This window comes from Gymnoscopelus braueri, assembly GCF_963280865.1.
Source record: "Gymnoscopelus braueri genome assembly, chromosome: 5".
In the NCBI taxonomy this organism is placed as follows: domain Eukaryota; kingdom Metazoa; phylum Chordata; class Actinopteri; order Myctophiformes; family Myctophidae; genus Gymnoscopelus; species Gymnoscopelus braueri.
In genome coordinates, this window is record NC_137606.1 from 57465190 (window position 1) to 57482539 (window position 17350).

General features: G+C 40.6%; 1 protein-coding gene across 1 annotated transcript in view; it reads left to right on the top strand.

The window, feature by feature from the left end:
• Positions 1 to 2601: 2601 nt before the first annotated feature.
• LOC308086015 (NACHT, LRR and PYD domains-containing protein 3-like) overlaps positions 2602 to 17350 on the top strand; it is a gene marked incomplete at its 5' end in the record, with an annotated part of 50942 nt that continues 36193 nt past the window's right edge. Inside the window, 4 exons of the mRNA XM_080429332.1 lie at positions 2602 to 2740; positions 14728 to 15027; positions 15385 to 15654; positions 16073 to 16189. Of these exons, the coding sequence (XP_080285458.1) occupies positions 2602 to 2740; positions 14728 to 15027; positions 15385 to 15654; positions 16073 to 16189 (826 nt within the window). The remainder of the gene's footprint in view (positions 2741 to 14727; positions 15028 to 15384; positions 15655 to 16072; positions 16190 to 17350) is intronic.

Consider the following 17350-nt stretch of genomic DNA (forward strand, 5'->3'; position numbering starts at 1 on the left):
GGGGGGTCCCCAGTTCAAATGATTATTGTGGGGGGTCCCCAGTTCAAATGATTATTGTGGGGGGGGGGTCCCCAGTTCAAATGATTATTGTGGGGGGTCCCCAGTTCAAATGATTATTGTGGGGGGGGTCCCCAGTTCAAATGATTATTGTGGGGGGTCCCCAGTTCAAATGATTATTGTGGGGGGGTCCCCAGTTCAAATGATTATTGTGGGGGGGGGGGTCCCCAGTTCAAATGATTATTGTGGGGGAGTCCCCAGAAGCAAAGATTTGTGTTAAAAATGATCACTGATGTTCAAGAGTTTTGAAAGAATAGCAGATCTACAAGCTCACGTTGTCAACGTGTCAGGGTCATGATTTGATGCGTTGTGGGCTTGTAGATCTGTTTATACGTATGTTTACCAGCTTGCAAGCTGGTCTAAGATTCTCGACATGTTTTCGATCATTGGCTCGTCCTCCCAAGCTATGGCACAACCAGCGTTTTCCCAGTGACTTGCAGGCGAGATAGCCCCGCCCACACCAGGCGAGCGCAGTCAGCGGCGCACAGAAGTCAAGGCACAGACAGCTGTGTTGTTGACAGACAACGGATGCACGCAAGGGCGCCGTTACTGTGGGTGCCTCGGGGCTAAAGCAACCAGGCGAAATGACGAGCACCCAGTGGGTGAGGGGGGCGAGCAGCCGCGCGCTCGTACTCGCAGTGCGACCCCATTTGTTTATGTTTTGCCGGCTCCAGGCTTTGTGAGTCCGTCAGTGAAATGCAGCCGTGTAGAAAATGTGCTCCTCCAAGTGGTTCCGGGTGTCACTCAGTCTTTTACTAGTTGTGTTTTATGTGTTTATTTTAAAGTGTTGCAGAACATTTCCGCACATTTAATAAGCATAAAAATCCACACATACAGTGTTTTATTTGACTAAATGAAGTTGTAGAATCCATTTGAAGAACAGTTTGGTCTGATGTGGAATCAGACAACAAGACAAGTCTCCACCTTCATTATAGTGACTAATGCTAAGTTTAATTTATCCAAAGTGTGTTACAATATAATATATTATATTATATTATGTTATATTATATTATATTATATTATATTATATTTTATTTTATTTTATTTTATTTTATTTTATTTTATTTTATTTTATTTTATTTTATTTTATTTTATTTTATTTTATTTTATTTAAATATATATATTTATATATATTTGAGGGTCAGCACTTTATATTTGAAATCTGAACGTTTATGTACATGTGAGAGTTGTAAATACATACAAAATCGCAAACAGGAACAAGTGGTTCCATGACGCTTGTGACAGACGAGCGTCATGTGAACCATGGCTAATATTGTCGCTGTGTCTCCATATTTCAACTTTTTTGTTTCATTGAATGCCCTACAATTCATCATACTACTACAGTGTCTCACAAAGATAGCGACTAAATAATATTACATTGATCCATTGGGACGAACACATAATCCCCCATTTCCTAAACAGTTTAGGACAGACGTTTCTGACGTTCAGTGGTGGAAAGTAACTAAGTACATTTACTTAAGTAGCCTACTGTACTTAAGTAACATTTTTAGGTATTTGTACTTTACTTGAGTATTTCCAATTTCCCATACTTTTACTTCTACTCCACTACATCTCAGAGGCAAATATTGTACTTTTACTCCACTACAATTATTTGAAAACTTTAGTTACTAGTTACTTTTCAGATATAAATTAAGAAAATATACATTAACCACTTCAGCCCTATTTTATACCTAGGCTATTTGAAAATAGCAGATCTACAAGCTCACAACGCGTCGCATCGCAACGCCTTGTGAGCTTGTAGATCTGCTATTTTCAAATATTTTTGTACTTTTACTTTTGGTACTTTAAGTGCATTTTGATGAATACTTTTGTACTTCATTCATTTTGATGAATACTTTTGTACTTTTACTCAAGTACATTTTTTAATTCTGGACTTTTACTTGTAACAGTATTTTTATATTGCAGTATTGGTACTTTTACTTAAGTAAAGAATTTGAGTACTTTTTCCACCACTGCTGACGTTCCTGTTTACATTTAGGACAGACGTTTCTGACGGTTTTAGCCCGACAGTGCAAAGTATTCAAGTGGTTCCATATATATATATATATATATATATATATATATATATATATATATATATATATATATATATATATATATATATATATATATATATATATATATATATATATATAACCTGTAACCTACATACACATTATTATTATTTTTTTAAACATTACTTTGAAGAACTTACACAACAGTCAGTCACAGCGACTAGACTGGGATCAGTTCGTCTTGCAGGTCACTGATCCGGTCTGGGTCTAAAACCGGAAACGGAATCGGTGCGTGCGTGCAATGTGTATGTACAAATCACCAGATACGGAAGGCGGGCTCTAGACCGGATCTCACTGGTCAGGTTGGAACGAAAACCTCCGCTGTTGTTGGAAAGCCTGGTTTTGTGAGGCTACAGCGACATCTGCTGGCTCACAGTGTAATAGGTCACAGATGAAATCGAAAGTAAATTGTGTTTTCATGTCAAAACAAAGTTTAATCTGAACTCTTCAGGAGGAACAACGAGACAAGATGGCGGCTCACTCTGTCTCTTATCGTTACTTCCAAGTCACTCTGTGGACTCTGAAGTCATGGATGGTGATTTATCTCTACATGTTATGGACCAGCTGTTGTTACAACACATCTGTGACAGCCCAGCCAGCACGCCCACGTGGGACCCATATGGGCCCAATGCGGGCTACTTGGGTACCAAGTGGGCATGGGCTTGAACTGGGCAAATTATGAGGGTCCCAGGTGGGCTGCATGTGGGCTAACTGGGCGTGGGTTGGAAGCGGGCAAGCTCACGTGGTTCCCGCGTGGGCTGCATGTGGGCTAACTGGGCGTGGGTTGGAAGCGGGCAAGCCCACGTGGTTCCCGCGTGGGCTGCATGTGGGCTAACTGGGCGTGGGTTGGAAGCGGGCAAGCCCACGTGGTTCCCGCGTGGGCTGCATGTGGGCTAACTGGGCGTGGGTTGGAAGCGGGCAAGCCCACGTGGTTCCCGCGTGGGCTGCATGTGGGCTAACCGGCATGGGTTGGAAGCGGGCAAGCCCACGTGGTTCCCGCGTGGGCTGCATGTGGGCTAACCGGCGTGGGTTGGAAGCGGGCAAGCCCACGTGGTTCCCGCGTGGGCTGCATGTGGGCTAACTGGGCGTGGGTTGGAAGCGGGCAAGCCCACGTGGTTCCCGCGTGGGCTGCATGTGGGCTAACCGGCATGGGTTGGAAGCGGGCAAGCCCACGTGGTTCCCGCGTGGGCTGCATGTGGGCTAACCGGCATGGGTTGGAAGCGGGCAATCCCACGTGGTTCCCGCGTGGGCTGCATGTGGGCTAACCGGCATGGGTTGGAAGCGGGCAAGCCCACGTGGTTCCCGCGTGGGCTGCATGTGGGCTAACTGGGCGTGGGTTGGAAGCGGGCAAGCCCACGTGGTTCCTGCGTGGGCTGTATGTGGGCTAACCGGCATGGGTTGGAAGCGGGCAAGCCTACGTGGTTCCCGTGTGGGCTGCATGTGGGCTAACCGGCATGGGTTGGAAGCGGGCAAGCCCACGTGGTTCCCGCGTGGGCTGCATGTGGGCTAACCGGCATGGGTTGGAAGCGGGCAAGCCCACGTGGTTCACGCGTGGGCTGCATGTGGGCTAACCGGCATGGGTTGGAAGCGGGCAAGCCCACGTGGTTCCCGCGTGGTCTGCATGTGGGCTAACCGGCATGGGTTGGAAGCGGGGAAGCCCATGTGATTCCCACGTGGTGTGACTGGTTAACTGCTGGCTAACTGACATGTACATATGGGCTAACTGGGCATGGGTTGGAACACACACACACACACACGCGCACTCAATCACTCACTATAAATCGTATAATGTGTAAACAGATTTGTTTTTTGTTTTACCACTGCCAAACTAAACACTAATGCCAAAAACAGCCAATCTACAAGCTCACAAAGACGGACAAACTATTCAACCCCATTTTAAGTTGTACTATATCTTCCTCTTTTACCCCAGATTTTAACCCAGTTTCCTGCACAAATGCTGACATATTTTACCATTAAGATAGAGCCTGCCTGCTCAGGGGATGATTTCAATCTTGACCATCAGGTCAGAATTTGTGTCAGATCCTGTGTCTAGGTGAGACATGACCTTTGACACAATCGAAATGTCTCAATAGAAGAGCAGGGAGACTAAATGCAACCACCCCAATTATATATATAGTATAAGTTATATTGTATGAACATACTCTACCATACAGATTGGACATTACATTGTATTTTTAAGTATTTAAGTATTTGTTTTTATTTATTAGAGATGGCCATGGCAGGTTAACTGTTTAACTGTTAACCGTTTAACTGGTAACCATTAAAAGGATCCCTGGCTAATAAACCAATCTACAAGCTCAAGCTTGTAGATCGGCTATTTTTGGCAAAGAGGTTTGGCGTAGAGAGGGAAAAAAGAGCAGACCAAGTACAAGTTTACTAAGGGTTTAAGTGGTTAAAGCCCAACTCACTTTTTCTTAGATTTTAACAAGTATAAATGTGTCGTTTGTGCTAGGGAGCAATGATAATACAATTTGTTCATAAGCTTGTGGATTCAGAGCTTTCTGCTTTCTTTCAGTTACATGTGCTGCTTCAAGTCAAACTACATTTGTATTCTCCTGTTCAAGTCCAGACTAAATCCCCTCCCCCTGACTACCTGTTAATGGCCCTATCTGAGTGTGACCCTGTGGGGGTCACACACAGATAGCAAAAATGGAACAATGGGTATTCAAATTATCACTTCAAGGCATGCCAGACTAGTCTGGGTTTGGAGGGGTGGGTGGTTTAGTTTATTTATTTCTTTAAAGTTTAGTTTTCATTTTTTATTGTAATATGGATTAGTCAGAAAAGTTTTTTTTTTAAATAGCCGATCTACAAGCTCTTTTTCAGATAGATTGTTTTAGTTAACTTTGAAAATACACAATCCTGTTTCAGTTAGTTGTATTTTTTGTAAAGCCTTGTTTCTTGGCTTAGGCAGCAGTGGGGACACACATATCTTCCTTTTAGAAAGACAGAGAGTCTTTTTTTAAAACATAATGAAAACAAGAAGTACAGTTGGAGGGGGTACAGCATTGTGTTAAACAGAGCTGTGTGTGTGTGTGTGTGTGTGTGTGTGTGTGTGTGTGTGTGTGTGTGTGTGTGTGTGTGTGTGTGTGTGTGTGTGTGTGTGTGTGTGTGTGTGTGTGTGTGTGTGTGTGTGTGTGTGTGTGTGTGTGTGTGTGTGTGTGTGAGAGAGAGAGAGAGAGAGAGAGAGCTCGGGTGTTCATTTAGAAAGTCGAATGTTTACATCAGCACAGGTTATGTTTATAAAGGCTGGTGATGTTTGCTTTAATGCAGTATTACACACTTTACTTAAGACAGGCAAGGCCATTGTATTTAGTTTTCAGTTAGTATTTTAATGTTATTTATTTATTGTTTATTTGCTCAGGCATTTCTAAGGACAGCTAAAGGTCCTGCTTGCTTTGGGTCCTAAAGGCCCCCTCTGTTTGTCCACTAAATTCAAATTTAAACTGACAAAGGACTCAAGGAGCAAAGCAGAGAGGAGGATTGCCTTGTGATGGATTTCTGCTTTCATAACTAAGTAAGTAAATATTTAAATGCAGTACTGATCTCTTTAAGTAGTAGATTGTGCATTACTCTGTTCTCAAGCTAAACTTTATTTTCATGCTGTTTTATGCTGCTCAGTTTGGGCATTCTTCCTGCTTGTCTTGGTGAATCATCGTGTGTGTGTGTGTGTGTGTGTGTGTGTGTGTGTGTGTGTGTGTGTGTGTGTGTGTGTGTGTGTGTGTGTGTGTGTGTGTGTGTGTGTGTGTGTGTGTGTGTGTGTGTGTGTGATTAATTTTCCTTTATCTGTCTAACTTTAAATGTAATTTGGCAACACATTTGATGTATACCAGTAGAAGGCATGCCACAGCATATACAGTAATGGAAAGTTTCATAATTCTATAATTTCTAACAGATGGCTTCTTGTCATTTCTATTAGGAGGACTGAAGAACACAAGGATGCAGAGAAGGCTCTCTCCAAGTGGTTCACTGGGGCTCGTGATAGAGGTGGAAACAGAGTTTGAGCTCAGAGACAGCTTCCACAACTGGATGATGCACCACCCCAGTAGACAAAGTCTCTGTCTCTCTTTCTCTCCCCTTAGCAGCACAATACTTGGTTGGTTCTGTCACTGGGGATTTAAACAGAAAGGCTCAAGAGACACCCACGTACACATAGGGCCCAGATTCATCTGCAACATGAAACTGGATCTCAGAATCCCTCTGCCCTGTTACATGGACAATGGAAGTTTTTGATGCACCTCTTATACACTATTTATAAATTTTTTGGACCATTTTTATTCTTATATTTTGTTTCTGTTAATAGTCTCTGTGGAGCATTGTCAGAATATTATGTTGCATTTTTGTGATTTTATGTATATACTGTATGTACACTTGCACGTTTAATGTGTGTGCCTTCTCTTCCTGCACCTTTACACTACTGCTATATTTATTTCCATTTGTATTTTCATTGTATTTTCATTATCTTGTAATATTGTTTTTAATAAATTTGTCAAAATATATATTGTCTATTTTCATCCTGGTAAAACTGAAGACGTGTAAAATGTTATACCCAATTTTTATTTTAGGTGTGTTTACAAGAATTAACACGGTTCATGTTTGCTGCTTAATCTATTTTATTTATATTTAAATCTTATTAGGACCCACGTTGGAAATCAAAGGAACCATTGCACAAACAAACCCAGTTAGGACCCACCTCTGTCCCATATAGACTTGCCTAGTTGGGGCCCACCTGGGGCCCAGGTAGAACCCACCTAAAGCCCACATGGGCATCCCAGTTGGGACCCACCTCGGTCCCACATAGACTTGCCTAGTTGGGGCCCACCTGGGGCCCAGGTAGAACCCACCTAAAGCCCACATGGGGCCCATGTGGGGCCCAGGTAGAACCCACCTAAAAGCCCACATGGGGCCCACTTGGGGCCCAGGTAGTACCCACGTAAGGCCCACATGGGCATCCCAGATGGGACCCAAGTGGACCCCGCTGACATGCCGACATGGGGCCCATATGGTTTAGCCCACCTTGAAAACATATGGGACCCACCTAGGGCCCCGGTGGAACCCACCGAAAGCCCACATGGGGCCCATGTGGGGCCCAGGTAGTACCCACCTAAAGCCCACATGGAGCCCAGGTAGTACCCACCTAAAGCCCACATGGAGCCCAGGTAGTACCCACCTAAAGCCCACATGGGGCCCAGGTAGAACCCACCTAAAGCCCACATGGGGCCCATGTGGGGCCCAGGTAGTACCCACCTAAAGCCCACATGGGGCCCATGTGGGGCCCAGGTAGAACCCACCTAAAGCCCACATGGGGCCCATGTGGGGCCCAGGTAGTACCCACCTAAAGCCCACATGGGGCCCACGTGGGGCCCAGGTAGAACCCACCTAAAAGCCCACATGGGGCCCATGTGGGGCCCAGGTAGTACCCACGTAAGGCCCACATGGGCATCCCAGATGGGACCCAAGTGGATCCCGCTGACATGCCGACATGGGGCCCATATGGTTTAGCCCACCTTGAACCCATATGGGACCCACGTGGGCGTGCTGGCTGGGAGGTTGGTACAAAGTTTACTTTAGGTTACACATCTATCTGCACTGTCGGGCTAAAACCGTCAGAAACGTCTGTCCTAAATGTAAACAGGAACGTCAGCAGTGGTGGAAAAAGTACTCAAATTCTTTACTTAAGTAAAAGTACCAATACTGCAATATAAAAATACTGTTACAAGTAAAAGTCCAGAATTAAAAAATGTACTTGAGTAAAAGTACAAAAGTATTCATCAAAATGAATGAAGTACAAAAGTATTCATCAAAATGCACTTAAAGTACCAAAAGTAAAAGTACAAAAATATTTGAAAATAGCAGATCTACAAGCTCACAAGGCGTTGCGATGCGACGCGTTGTGAGCTTGTAGATCTGCTATTTTCAAATAGCCTAGGTATAAAATAGGGCTGAAGTGGTTAATGTATATTTTCTTAATTTATATCTGAAAAGTAACTAGTAACTAAAGTTTTCAAATAATTGTAGTGGAGTAAAAGTACAATATTTGCCTCTGAGATGTAGTGGAGTAGAAGTAAAAGTATGGGAAATTGGAAATACTCAAGTAAAGTACAAATACCTAAAAATGTTACTTAAGTACAGTAGGCTACTTAAGTAAATGTACTTAGTTACTTTCCACCACTGAACGTCAGAAACGTCTGTCCTAAACTGTTTAGGAAATGGGGGATTATGTGTTCGTCCCAATGGATCAATGTAATATTATTTAGTCGCTATCTTTGTGAGACACTGTAGTAGTATGATGAATTGTAGGGCATTCAATGAAACAAAAAAGTTGAAATATGGAGACACAGCGACAATATTAGCCATGGTTCACATGACGCTCGTCTGTCACAAGCGTCATGGAACCACTTGTTCCTGTTTGCGATTTTGTATGTATTTACAACTCTCACATGTACATAAACGTTCAGATTTCAAATATAAAGTGCTGACCCTCATGCCACGGATGTTACAAGTTAAAACGCCTGGATCTAAGTACCCGTATCTTCCGTATTATTCAATAAAAAGCATTTGAATCCGATCGGTGTCCATTTTCTAAATTTTTTTTGTAACGTATCAGAGTGCAATACACGTCCCAACCAGTAGTGTCGCATGGTTGAAAGCATTGGAGAAAATGGCCGGTGATCGGATTAAAAAGCTTTTTATTGAACAATACAGAAGATATGGGTACTTAGACCTTTGCCGGCTCAACTTGTAACATCCGTGGCCGTGGGGTCAACACTTTATATTTGAAATGTGAACGTTTATGTAGATGTAAGAGTTGTGAATGTACACAATTCTTAAACCAGGACCAAGTGGTTCCATGACGCTTGTGACAGACGAGCGTCATGAGAACCATGACTAATTCTGAACAAGTCCAACAATGAATATGAACTATTGATCACGTTACGTGAGAAAGAGGAAAATAGCAGATCTACAAGTTCACAATGCCTCGCAGTGTGAGGTGTTGTGAGCTTGTAGATCTGCAATTTTCACATTGTTTAGCTGTGGAACCGAGTCAAAATAAATGCAATGCCTGCAATTCCCCCCCCCCCTGCTTGTCAGGGTGGGGGGTCCCCAGTTAAAATATTATTTTGGGGGGTCACAGCCTGAAAGGTTTGGGAACCCTCGGCCTACAGCAATTGGGTTCCCAAACTTTTCAGACCGCGACCCACCAAAGTAATCACATTTGAACTGGGGACCCCCTAAAATAATCATAATTGAACTGGGGACCCCCCACCCTGACAAAGCACTTGGAATTGTAGGAGTTGAGGCATTACATTTAGTTTGACTCGGTTCCACAGAGAAACATTATGAAAATAGCAGATCTACAAGCTCACAACGCGTTGTGAGCTTGTAGATCTGCTATTTTCAAAATGTTTGCCTCTTTCTTAATATCTTTCGTAATATTTGTCAATTTGGTATTAAAAAGGTCTTAAAAGTCCTTAAAGTGTAACTTTATAAATGTGCAGATACCCTCTATACACTTATACTGTCTGTTGGTTTATTATCTGATGAGTGGTTGTACATTAAGATAATCATCTGGGGACCCCCCCCCAAATAATTTGGGGACCCCCATGGGCGTCCCAACCCCCAGTTTGGGAACCCCTGGCCTACAGTACGTTATGCAGCGTATTACAATGATGTACTGCAGCATAGTTCTAGGGAAGGGAGGGGCTGTGTATGTTTAGTTTAGTCCTACAGTAAGTGTACACATAAGATAATGGGAACATGGGCAAATTCTCCTTCTACAGCACTGCCACCCAGGATTGGAATAGTCTAACTCCATCCCTCAAAAAATGCAGTTCGCTGGGCTCATTTAAAAGAGCCTTAAAAAATCACCTTTCAGGAGGCCAAAGGTGGAGGAGGTAGTACCATTTTCCCGTTAGACAGCAGACCCCCCCCCCCTTGTTCTTGTACATATTTTTTTCCCCTCTTTTTTATTTTTTTTGTTGTACATAGTGTTATATATTGTTTTTGGCTGTTTATTTTGTAATGATATTTGAACTGTGGTGCCACTATATATGCCTATGAATTAAATACCAAGGCCCTCATTGGAAACAAGTCCGCAAGGACTTTTATGAACGGACCTGTTAGACAAAGTATTTTAAATGTAACTGTGCTGTTTTACATTTTTTGCCTAATAAAATATTCAATCAATCAATCAATAATGCTGTAATAATAATGGATACAGGAAGGCTGGGCCCTGGGGAAAATCTGGGCCCTTTTTTCCCAGAGCAGTGGGCACTTTGGGTGTCCAGTCTTCAGTGTTGCCAAGTCTGTTTATTATCAGCGACTTTTCACTTTTGCCTGTTTTTTTCCCGTATAGTGGCTTGTCAATATTGGTAATAGAGCACCGAAGTCCTGACGTCACTGCCAGTAGAGGGCACTGTTCTGCTGGTTTGTGGCTTTACTTTTTGTATTGATATCCTCATAGGGGAATCTTAGATCGCCTCATATAAGAACTGTGTTCCAAAAATAAACACACCACCCCGGCGTTTTTACTCATATGGATATGAAGCATCGACTGAAGGTGGAAATGTACACATTTACCCAAAGAGTAACACAATATAAACACTAGCAACGAGTCAAACAACCCAAAGACTACATTTCCCAGAATGTGGCTGCTGTGTGTACCCGGAAGTAGTAGTTCTTCAGACTTTTAAGACAGAATTAATTCAATTTTCGCCAGAAACAGGCTGTATCAAATATAAATGAATATCATAAACGATGCAGAGCCCCACCCCCCTGACAAAAACGCCAGGGTGGTGTGTTTATGTTTGGAACACAGTTCTTACATGACGTGATCTAAGATTCCCAAATGGGGATTTCAACACAAAAAAATAAAGCCACGAATCAGTGGAACAGCGCCCTCTAGTGGCAGTGACGCCCGACTTCGGTGCTCTATGGTGAGTTAAATTTTTTGGGGGCTGTAGTTGTTGCACTTGACGACCTTCCAGGTTTATGCAAAGCTAAATTATAATTTAGATGGCATGTTATGTAGACATATGCCAGGTCACACCTGGCATCCTATTGTGTGTATAGTTTCAATGTACAGATTATAGATTTTTTTATATTTTACAGTTTAGATTGATGATAGGTTCTTGGTTTACCTATGATCCTAGATTACTATTTACATGCATTTGATGTATTACCTTGTATTTACCTTGCTTACTGTAAATCAATCTGGATTATGAGCGTCTGATAAATGCCTAATGCCTGTTTATTTGGTCTTGTTTCTAAAGTGTAGTTGTTTATTTGGTCTTGTTTCTAAAGTGTAGTTGTTTATTTGGTCTTGTTTCTAAAGTGTAGTTTTATTTAGGCTTGTTTATAAAGTGTAGTTGTTTATTTGGTCTTGTTTCTAAAGTGTAGTTTTATTTAGGCTTGTTTATAAAGTGTAGTTGTTTATTTGGTCTTGTTTCTAAAGTGTAGTTGTTTATTTGGTCTTGTTTTTAAATTGTAGTTGTTTATTTGGTCATGTTTCTAAAGTGTAGTTGTTTATTTGGTCTTGTTTCTAAAGTGTAGTTGTTTATTTGGTCTTGTTTCTAAAGTGTAGTTGTTTATTTGGTCTTGTTTCTAAAGTGTAGTTGTTTATTTGGTCTTGTTTCTAAAGTGTAGTTGTTTATTTGGTCTTGTTTCTAAAGTGTAGTTGTTTATTTGGTCTTGTTTCTAAAGTATAGTTGTTTATTTGGTCTTGTTTCTAAAGTGTAGTTGTTTATTTGGTCTTGTTTCTAAAGTGTAGTTGTTTATTTGGTCTTGTTTCTAAAGTATAGTTGTTTATTTGGTCTGGTTTCTAAAGTGTAGTTGTTTATTTGGTCTTGTTTCTAAAGTGTAGTTGTTTATTTGGTCTTGTTTCTAAAGTGTAGTTGTTTATTTGGTCTTGTTTCTAAAGTGTAGTTGTTTATTTGGTCTTGTTTCTAAAGTATAGTTGTTTATTTGGTCTTGTTTCTAAAGTGTAGTTGTTTATTTGGTCTTGTTTCTAAAGTATAGTTGTTTATTTGGTCTTGTTTCTAAAGTGTAGTTGTTTATTTGGTCTTGTTTCTAAAGTGTAGTTGTTTATTTGGGCTTGTTTCTAAAGTATAGTTGTTTATTTGGTCTTGTTTCTAAAGTATAGTTTTTTATTTGGTCTTGTTTCTAAAGTGTAGTTGTTTATTTGGTCTTGTTTCTAAAGTATAGTTGTTTATTTGGTCTTGTTTCTAAAGTGTAGTTGTTTATTTGGTCTTGTTTCTAAAGTGTAGTTGTTTATTTGGGCTTGTTTCTAAAGTGTAGTTGTTTATTTGGTCTTGTTTCTAAAGTGTAGTTGTTTATTTGGTCTTGTTTCTAAAGTGTAGTTGTTTATTTGGTCTTGTTTCTAAAGTGTAGTTGTTTATTTGGTCTTGTTTCTAAAGTATAGTTGTTTATTTGGTCTTGTTTCTAAAGTGTAGTTGTTTATTTGGTCTTGTTTCTAAAGTGTAGTTGTTTATTTGGGCTTGTTTCTAAAGTGTAGTTGTTTATTTGGTCTTGTTTCTAAAGTGTAGTTGTTTATTTGGTCTTGTTTCTAAAGTGTAGTTGTTTATTTGGTCTTGTTTCTAAAGTGTAGTTGTTTATTTGGTCTGGTTTCTAAAGTTTAGTTGTTTATTTGGTCTTGTTTCTAAAATGTTGTTGTTTATTTGGTCTTGTTTTTAAATTGTAGTTGTTTATTTGGTCTTGTTTTTAAATTGTAGTTGTTTATTTGGTCATGTTTCTAAAGTGTAGTTGTTTATTTGGTCTTGTTTCTAAAGTGTAGTTGTTTATTTGGTCTGGTTTCTAAAGTGTAGTTGTTTATTTGGTCTTGTTTCTAAAGTGTAGTTGTTTATTTGGTCTTGTTTCTAAAGTGTAGTTGTTTATTTGGTCTTGTTTCTAAAGTGTAGTTGTTTATTTGGTCTTGTTTCTAAAGTGTAGATGTTTATTTGGTCTTGTTTCTAAAGTGTAGTTGTTTATTTGGTCTTGTTTCTAAAGTGTAGTTGTTTATTTGGTCTGGTTTCTACAGTTTAGTTGTTTATTTGGTCTTGTTTCTAAAATGTTGTTGTTTATTTGGTCTTGTTTTTAAATTGTAGTTGTTTATTTGGTCTTGTTTTTAAATTGTAGTTGTTTATTTGGTCATGTTTCTAAAGTGTAGTTGTTTATTTGGTCTTGTTTCTAAAGTGTAGTTGTTTATTTGGTCTGGTTTCTAACGTGTAGTTGTTTATTTGGTCTTGTTTCTAAAATGTTGTTGTTTATTTGGTCTTGTTTTTAAATTGTAGTTGTTTATTTGGTCTTGTTTTTAAATTGTAGTTGTTTATTTGGTCTTGTTTCTAAAGTGTAGTTGTTTATTGTCTCCGCCAGGCCGAAAGGCATGGCGAGAGAGTATGTTTTACCCCCTGTCAGTCCGTCCGTCCGTCCGTGTGTCCGTGTGTGTCTGTGTCATTCTATCTGTCTGTGTACAGCTAATCTCCGGCACCGTTGGCTTGCTCGCAACGAAACTGTGCACACACACTCCCTGGATGCCAGAGCAGAACCTCTGCCCCACACACCCAGAATAACTGTAGTCAGTCAAATTCAGACAGAGTGTAATGTCGTTGGAGCCTAAGGGTTCCCAAACTGGGGGGTCCCCACATTATTGTGGGGGGTCCCCAGATGATTTGCATAATGTGTAACATAGTTTTCTCACTCATCAGATAATAAACCAACATACAGTATACGTGTATACAGAGTATCTGCACATTTATAAAGTTACACTTTAAGGACTTTTAAGACCTTTTTAATACCAAAATGGCCAAATTGTCAAATATTACGTGAGAAAGAGGAAAATAGCAGATCTACAAGTTCACAATGCCTCGCAGTGTGAGGTGTTGTGAGCTTCTAGATCGTTGACGTTGGCTGCGCCCGTTTATTCCATCCGAGACCTGCGGAGCAACATTGTCTGACTGTCTGACAGGCATCTGGACACATAATCCACTCCTTAATGTATATCTACACTAATAAATAATCCCTGTGAAAATATAACATTTTATAAAGTAATTTAAACAAACTGCTTTAACAGTCATTCAGTTGCATTGGCTATGTTAAAATAGCAGATCTAAGCTCCAAAACGGGTCGCATCGCGACGCGTTGTGAGCTTGTAGATCTGCTATTTTCAAAATATACAGCGCTTCTGCGAGCGCATTTTCGGGACTCCCGACGATCTTTTCATGGACAGTGAGGTGTACAAACTTACAGTAGCTTGTCCTATGTTATGGAGTTATGTCATAGAGAGTTTTGAAGACTAGCTACAACCTGGCTGGGTTAACGATATAAACCCGACGCTCCAATCTCTTATTAACGTGGCGGAATCACTGCCGCCCGTCCGAGTCTCACGGGGAATATCCTACATGACTGCTTGTGCACTGCTGGGTATGGGTTAAATAGATTAATATACAAACGTATTCCATTCATGGCGATGTGATTGGTATCATAATATGTCATTCATGTAGGCTACAAGCCTACGTGACAAAGATTGTACCGGCTGCTTTTACTGTTCAACTTGACTGTAATAAGTTTCTCCCCACAGCCCAACAGGATGTGATCTACATTCCACCACAAGGAGTCCTTCACCTGCTTCCAGATAACAGCTCTGTTCCTGAAGCCATCACTGGCATCCTGTGGAAACATGGTCCCAATAAAGCAGCTGAATGGGATCAGGGTTTTGGTCCTGATGTGGATTACTACGGGACACTCAGAAACCGCTCAGAACTGGATAAAGAAACTGGACGGTTGGTCATCAACAATATGAGCATGGAAGACACTGGACGTTATTCTGTGGAGATAAACGGTCGAGCTCAGAGCAAGACTTACAATGTTAAAGAGATGAGTAAGTATGAATTCTGTCATTATGAGTCTATCATAATATACACATTACCAATACCTTTCTGTCCTGTCCCTTTGAATTGAATTAGTGGTTTATAGAAGGATGTTTTCTTATTATTATTGTTATATTGTATTGATACGTTTATTAGAGAATGAAGGATTATAACATAAAAACATCACATGGATGCACCTGGGACGTATCATCAGTGTTGTAGTCTGGGGTCAACGGGTGGTTCGGGTCTTCCAACATACACCCTCGCCCAGGTGACCCAGCCGGGGTTGATCAAGCCCTGACTCAATCCATGATAATATTGTCTCCTTTCAGTAACTCTGAGATGTCTTCATTCTGTGTCCTCAACAGAGAAAGTCCCAAAGCCAACGCTGGCCATAAAGATACCTTGTGATTCTAACTGTAGCAGCTGCATCCTGCACTGTACAGGAGACGTCACAGAGTCAGGTGTGGTCAGCTACCGCTGGAAGTACGATGCAGGGGAATGGACTGGACCCAACTCTATGGAGACAAGGATCTACAACGATGAGGAAGGGAACAACGTTAAAACCTTCTGTTGTGAAGTTAGGAACATGTTCAGTGTGGAGCAGAGTGGTCCAGAACTCAACCTGCTTTACAAAGGTGTGTGTGTGTGTGTGTGTGTGTGTGTGTGTGTGTGTGTGTGTGTGTGTGTGTGTGTGTGTGTGTGTGTGTGTGTGTGTGTGTGTGTGTGTGTGTGTGTGTGTGTGTGTGTGTGTGTGTGTGAGAAGACCATTGAAGAAGACACTTTGATGGAATGTGTTGGTAGATCTTATTGTCTCCTGTAACATCTCAGTGAAGTGACTGACTTTATGACATTGTTGTGACTGAATGGGACATTTGTCAAGGCTTGAAGATGAATTCATAACATCAGCTCTATGTGTTTTATGCCTCCATTGATGGAAATAGGATAATTCATTTATTTAGACTTATGAGTATTATTATTATTATTAGTAGTAGTAGTAGGCTATTATATAAGTATTATAATTATTGTTATTAATATTATCATCATGTCTTTCAGAGAGGGACATTCCTACAGATGGAGGCAGAGGAAGGAAAGTGATTGTTATTCCAGTGATCATCAGCATCATGGTGGCAGCAGTACTGCTGTATTTATACTGGAACCAGAAGATAACTAGTAAGACTAGAACTCATACTGCATTTATACTGTAAACAGAAGATGACTAGTAAGACTATAACTCATACTGTATTCATACTGTAAACAGAAGATGACTAGTAAGACTATAACTCATACTGTATTTATACTGTAAACAGAAGATAACTAGTAAGACTAGAACTCACACTGTAAACAGAAGATAACTAGTAAGACTAGAACTCATACTGTATTTATACTGGAACTAGAAGATACTGAGTAAGACCAGAACTCATATTGTATTTATACTGTAAACAGAAGATAACTAGTAAGACTAGAACTCATACTGTATTTATACTGTAAACAGAAGATAACTAGTAAGACTAGAACTCATACTGTATTTATACTGGAACCAGAAGATACTGAGTAAGACCAGAACTCATTCTGTATTTATACTGTAAACAGAAGATAACTAAGACTAGAACTCATTCTGTATTTATATTGGAACCAGAAGATACTGAGTAAGACTAGAACTCATTTGTTTTTACATTATATTTTAAGATAAATCCATCCATCTATGTATCATTATAACATTATAACACCAACCATTCTTGAGAACATTCTGGTATGTTTGCACAAAAGTGCAAAATAATAGCTTATTCTGTTTTCTTCAATTCTATAATTCTATAATATAGGATTTAAATTGCAATAATATTTTATCATAATCATTAGAGCAGTGGTTCTCAAATTGTGGTCTTGGGACCGCCTTGGGTGGTCTTGGGTCTTTGAGTGAGTTCCAGGGCATCCAGAGCAAAATGGAACAGTTTAACCACTTAACACAATTTTTTTTACTTTGTTTGAAAATAGCCGATCTACAAGCTATACAACGCAAACCATTACTGCCCATTTTGAGCTTGTAGATAGGCTATTTTCGAAACAACTAGGCCAGATAAATCTAGAATTTTTTTTTAAGAATTCAGCCTGGCAGAAATATTTTCAGATGTGGGTCTGCAGCCACATACATGTCAATTAATGGGTCCTTGACCATTACTTTATAGTTTTCAACAAGCCAACACATTACAGACCTGGTTGAGTTGAAGCCAAGCCCAATACCCACCCCATGACCCCCCATCCCACCCACCCTTATCGCCCACCACATACCCCCAGCCCCCTACATCCCCATACCCCCCACACCCATATCCCGAC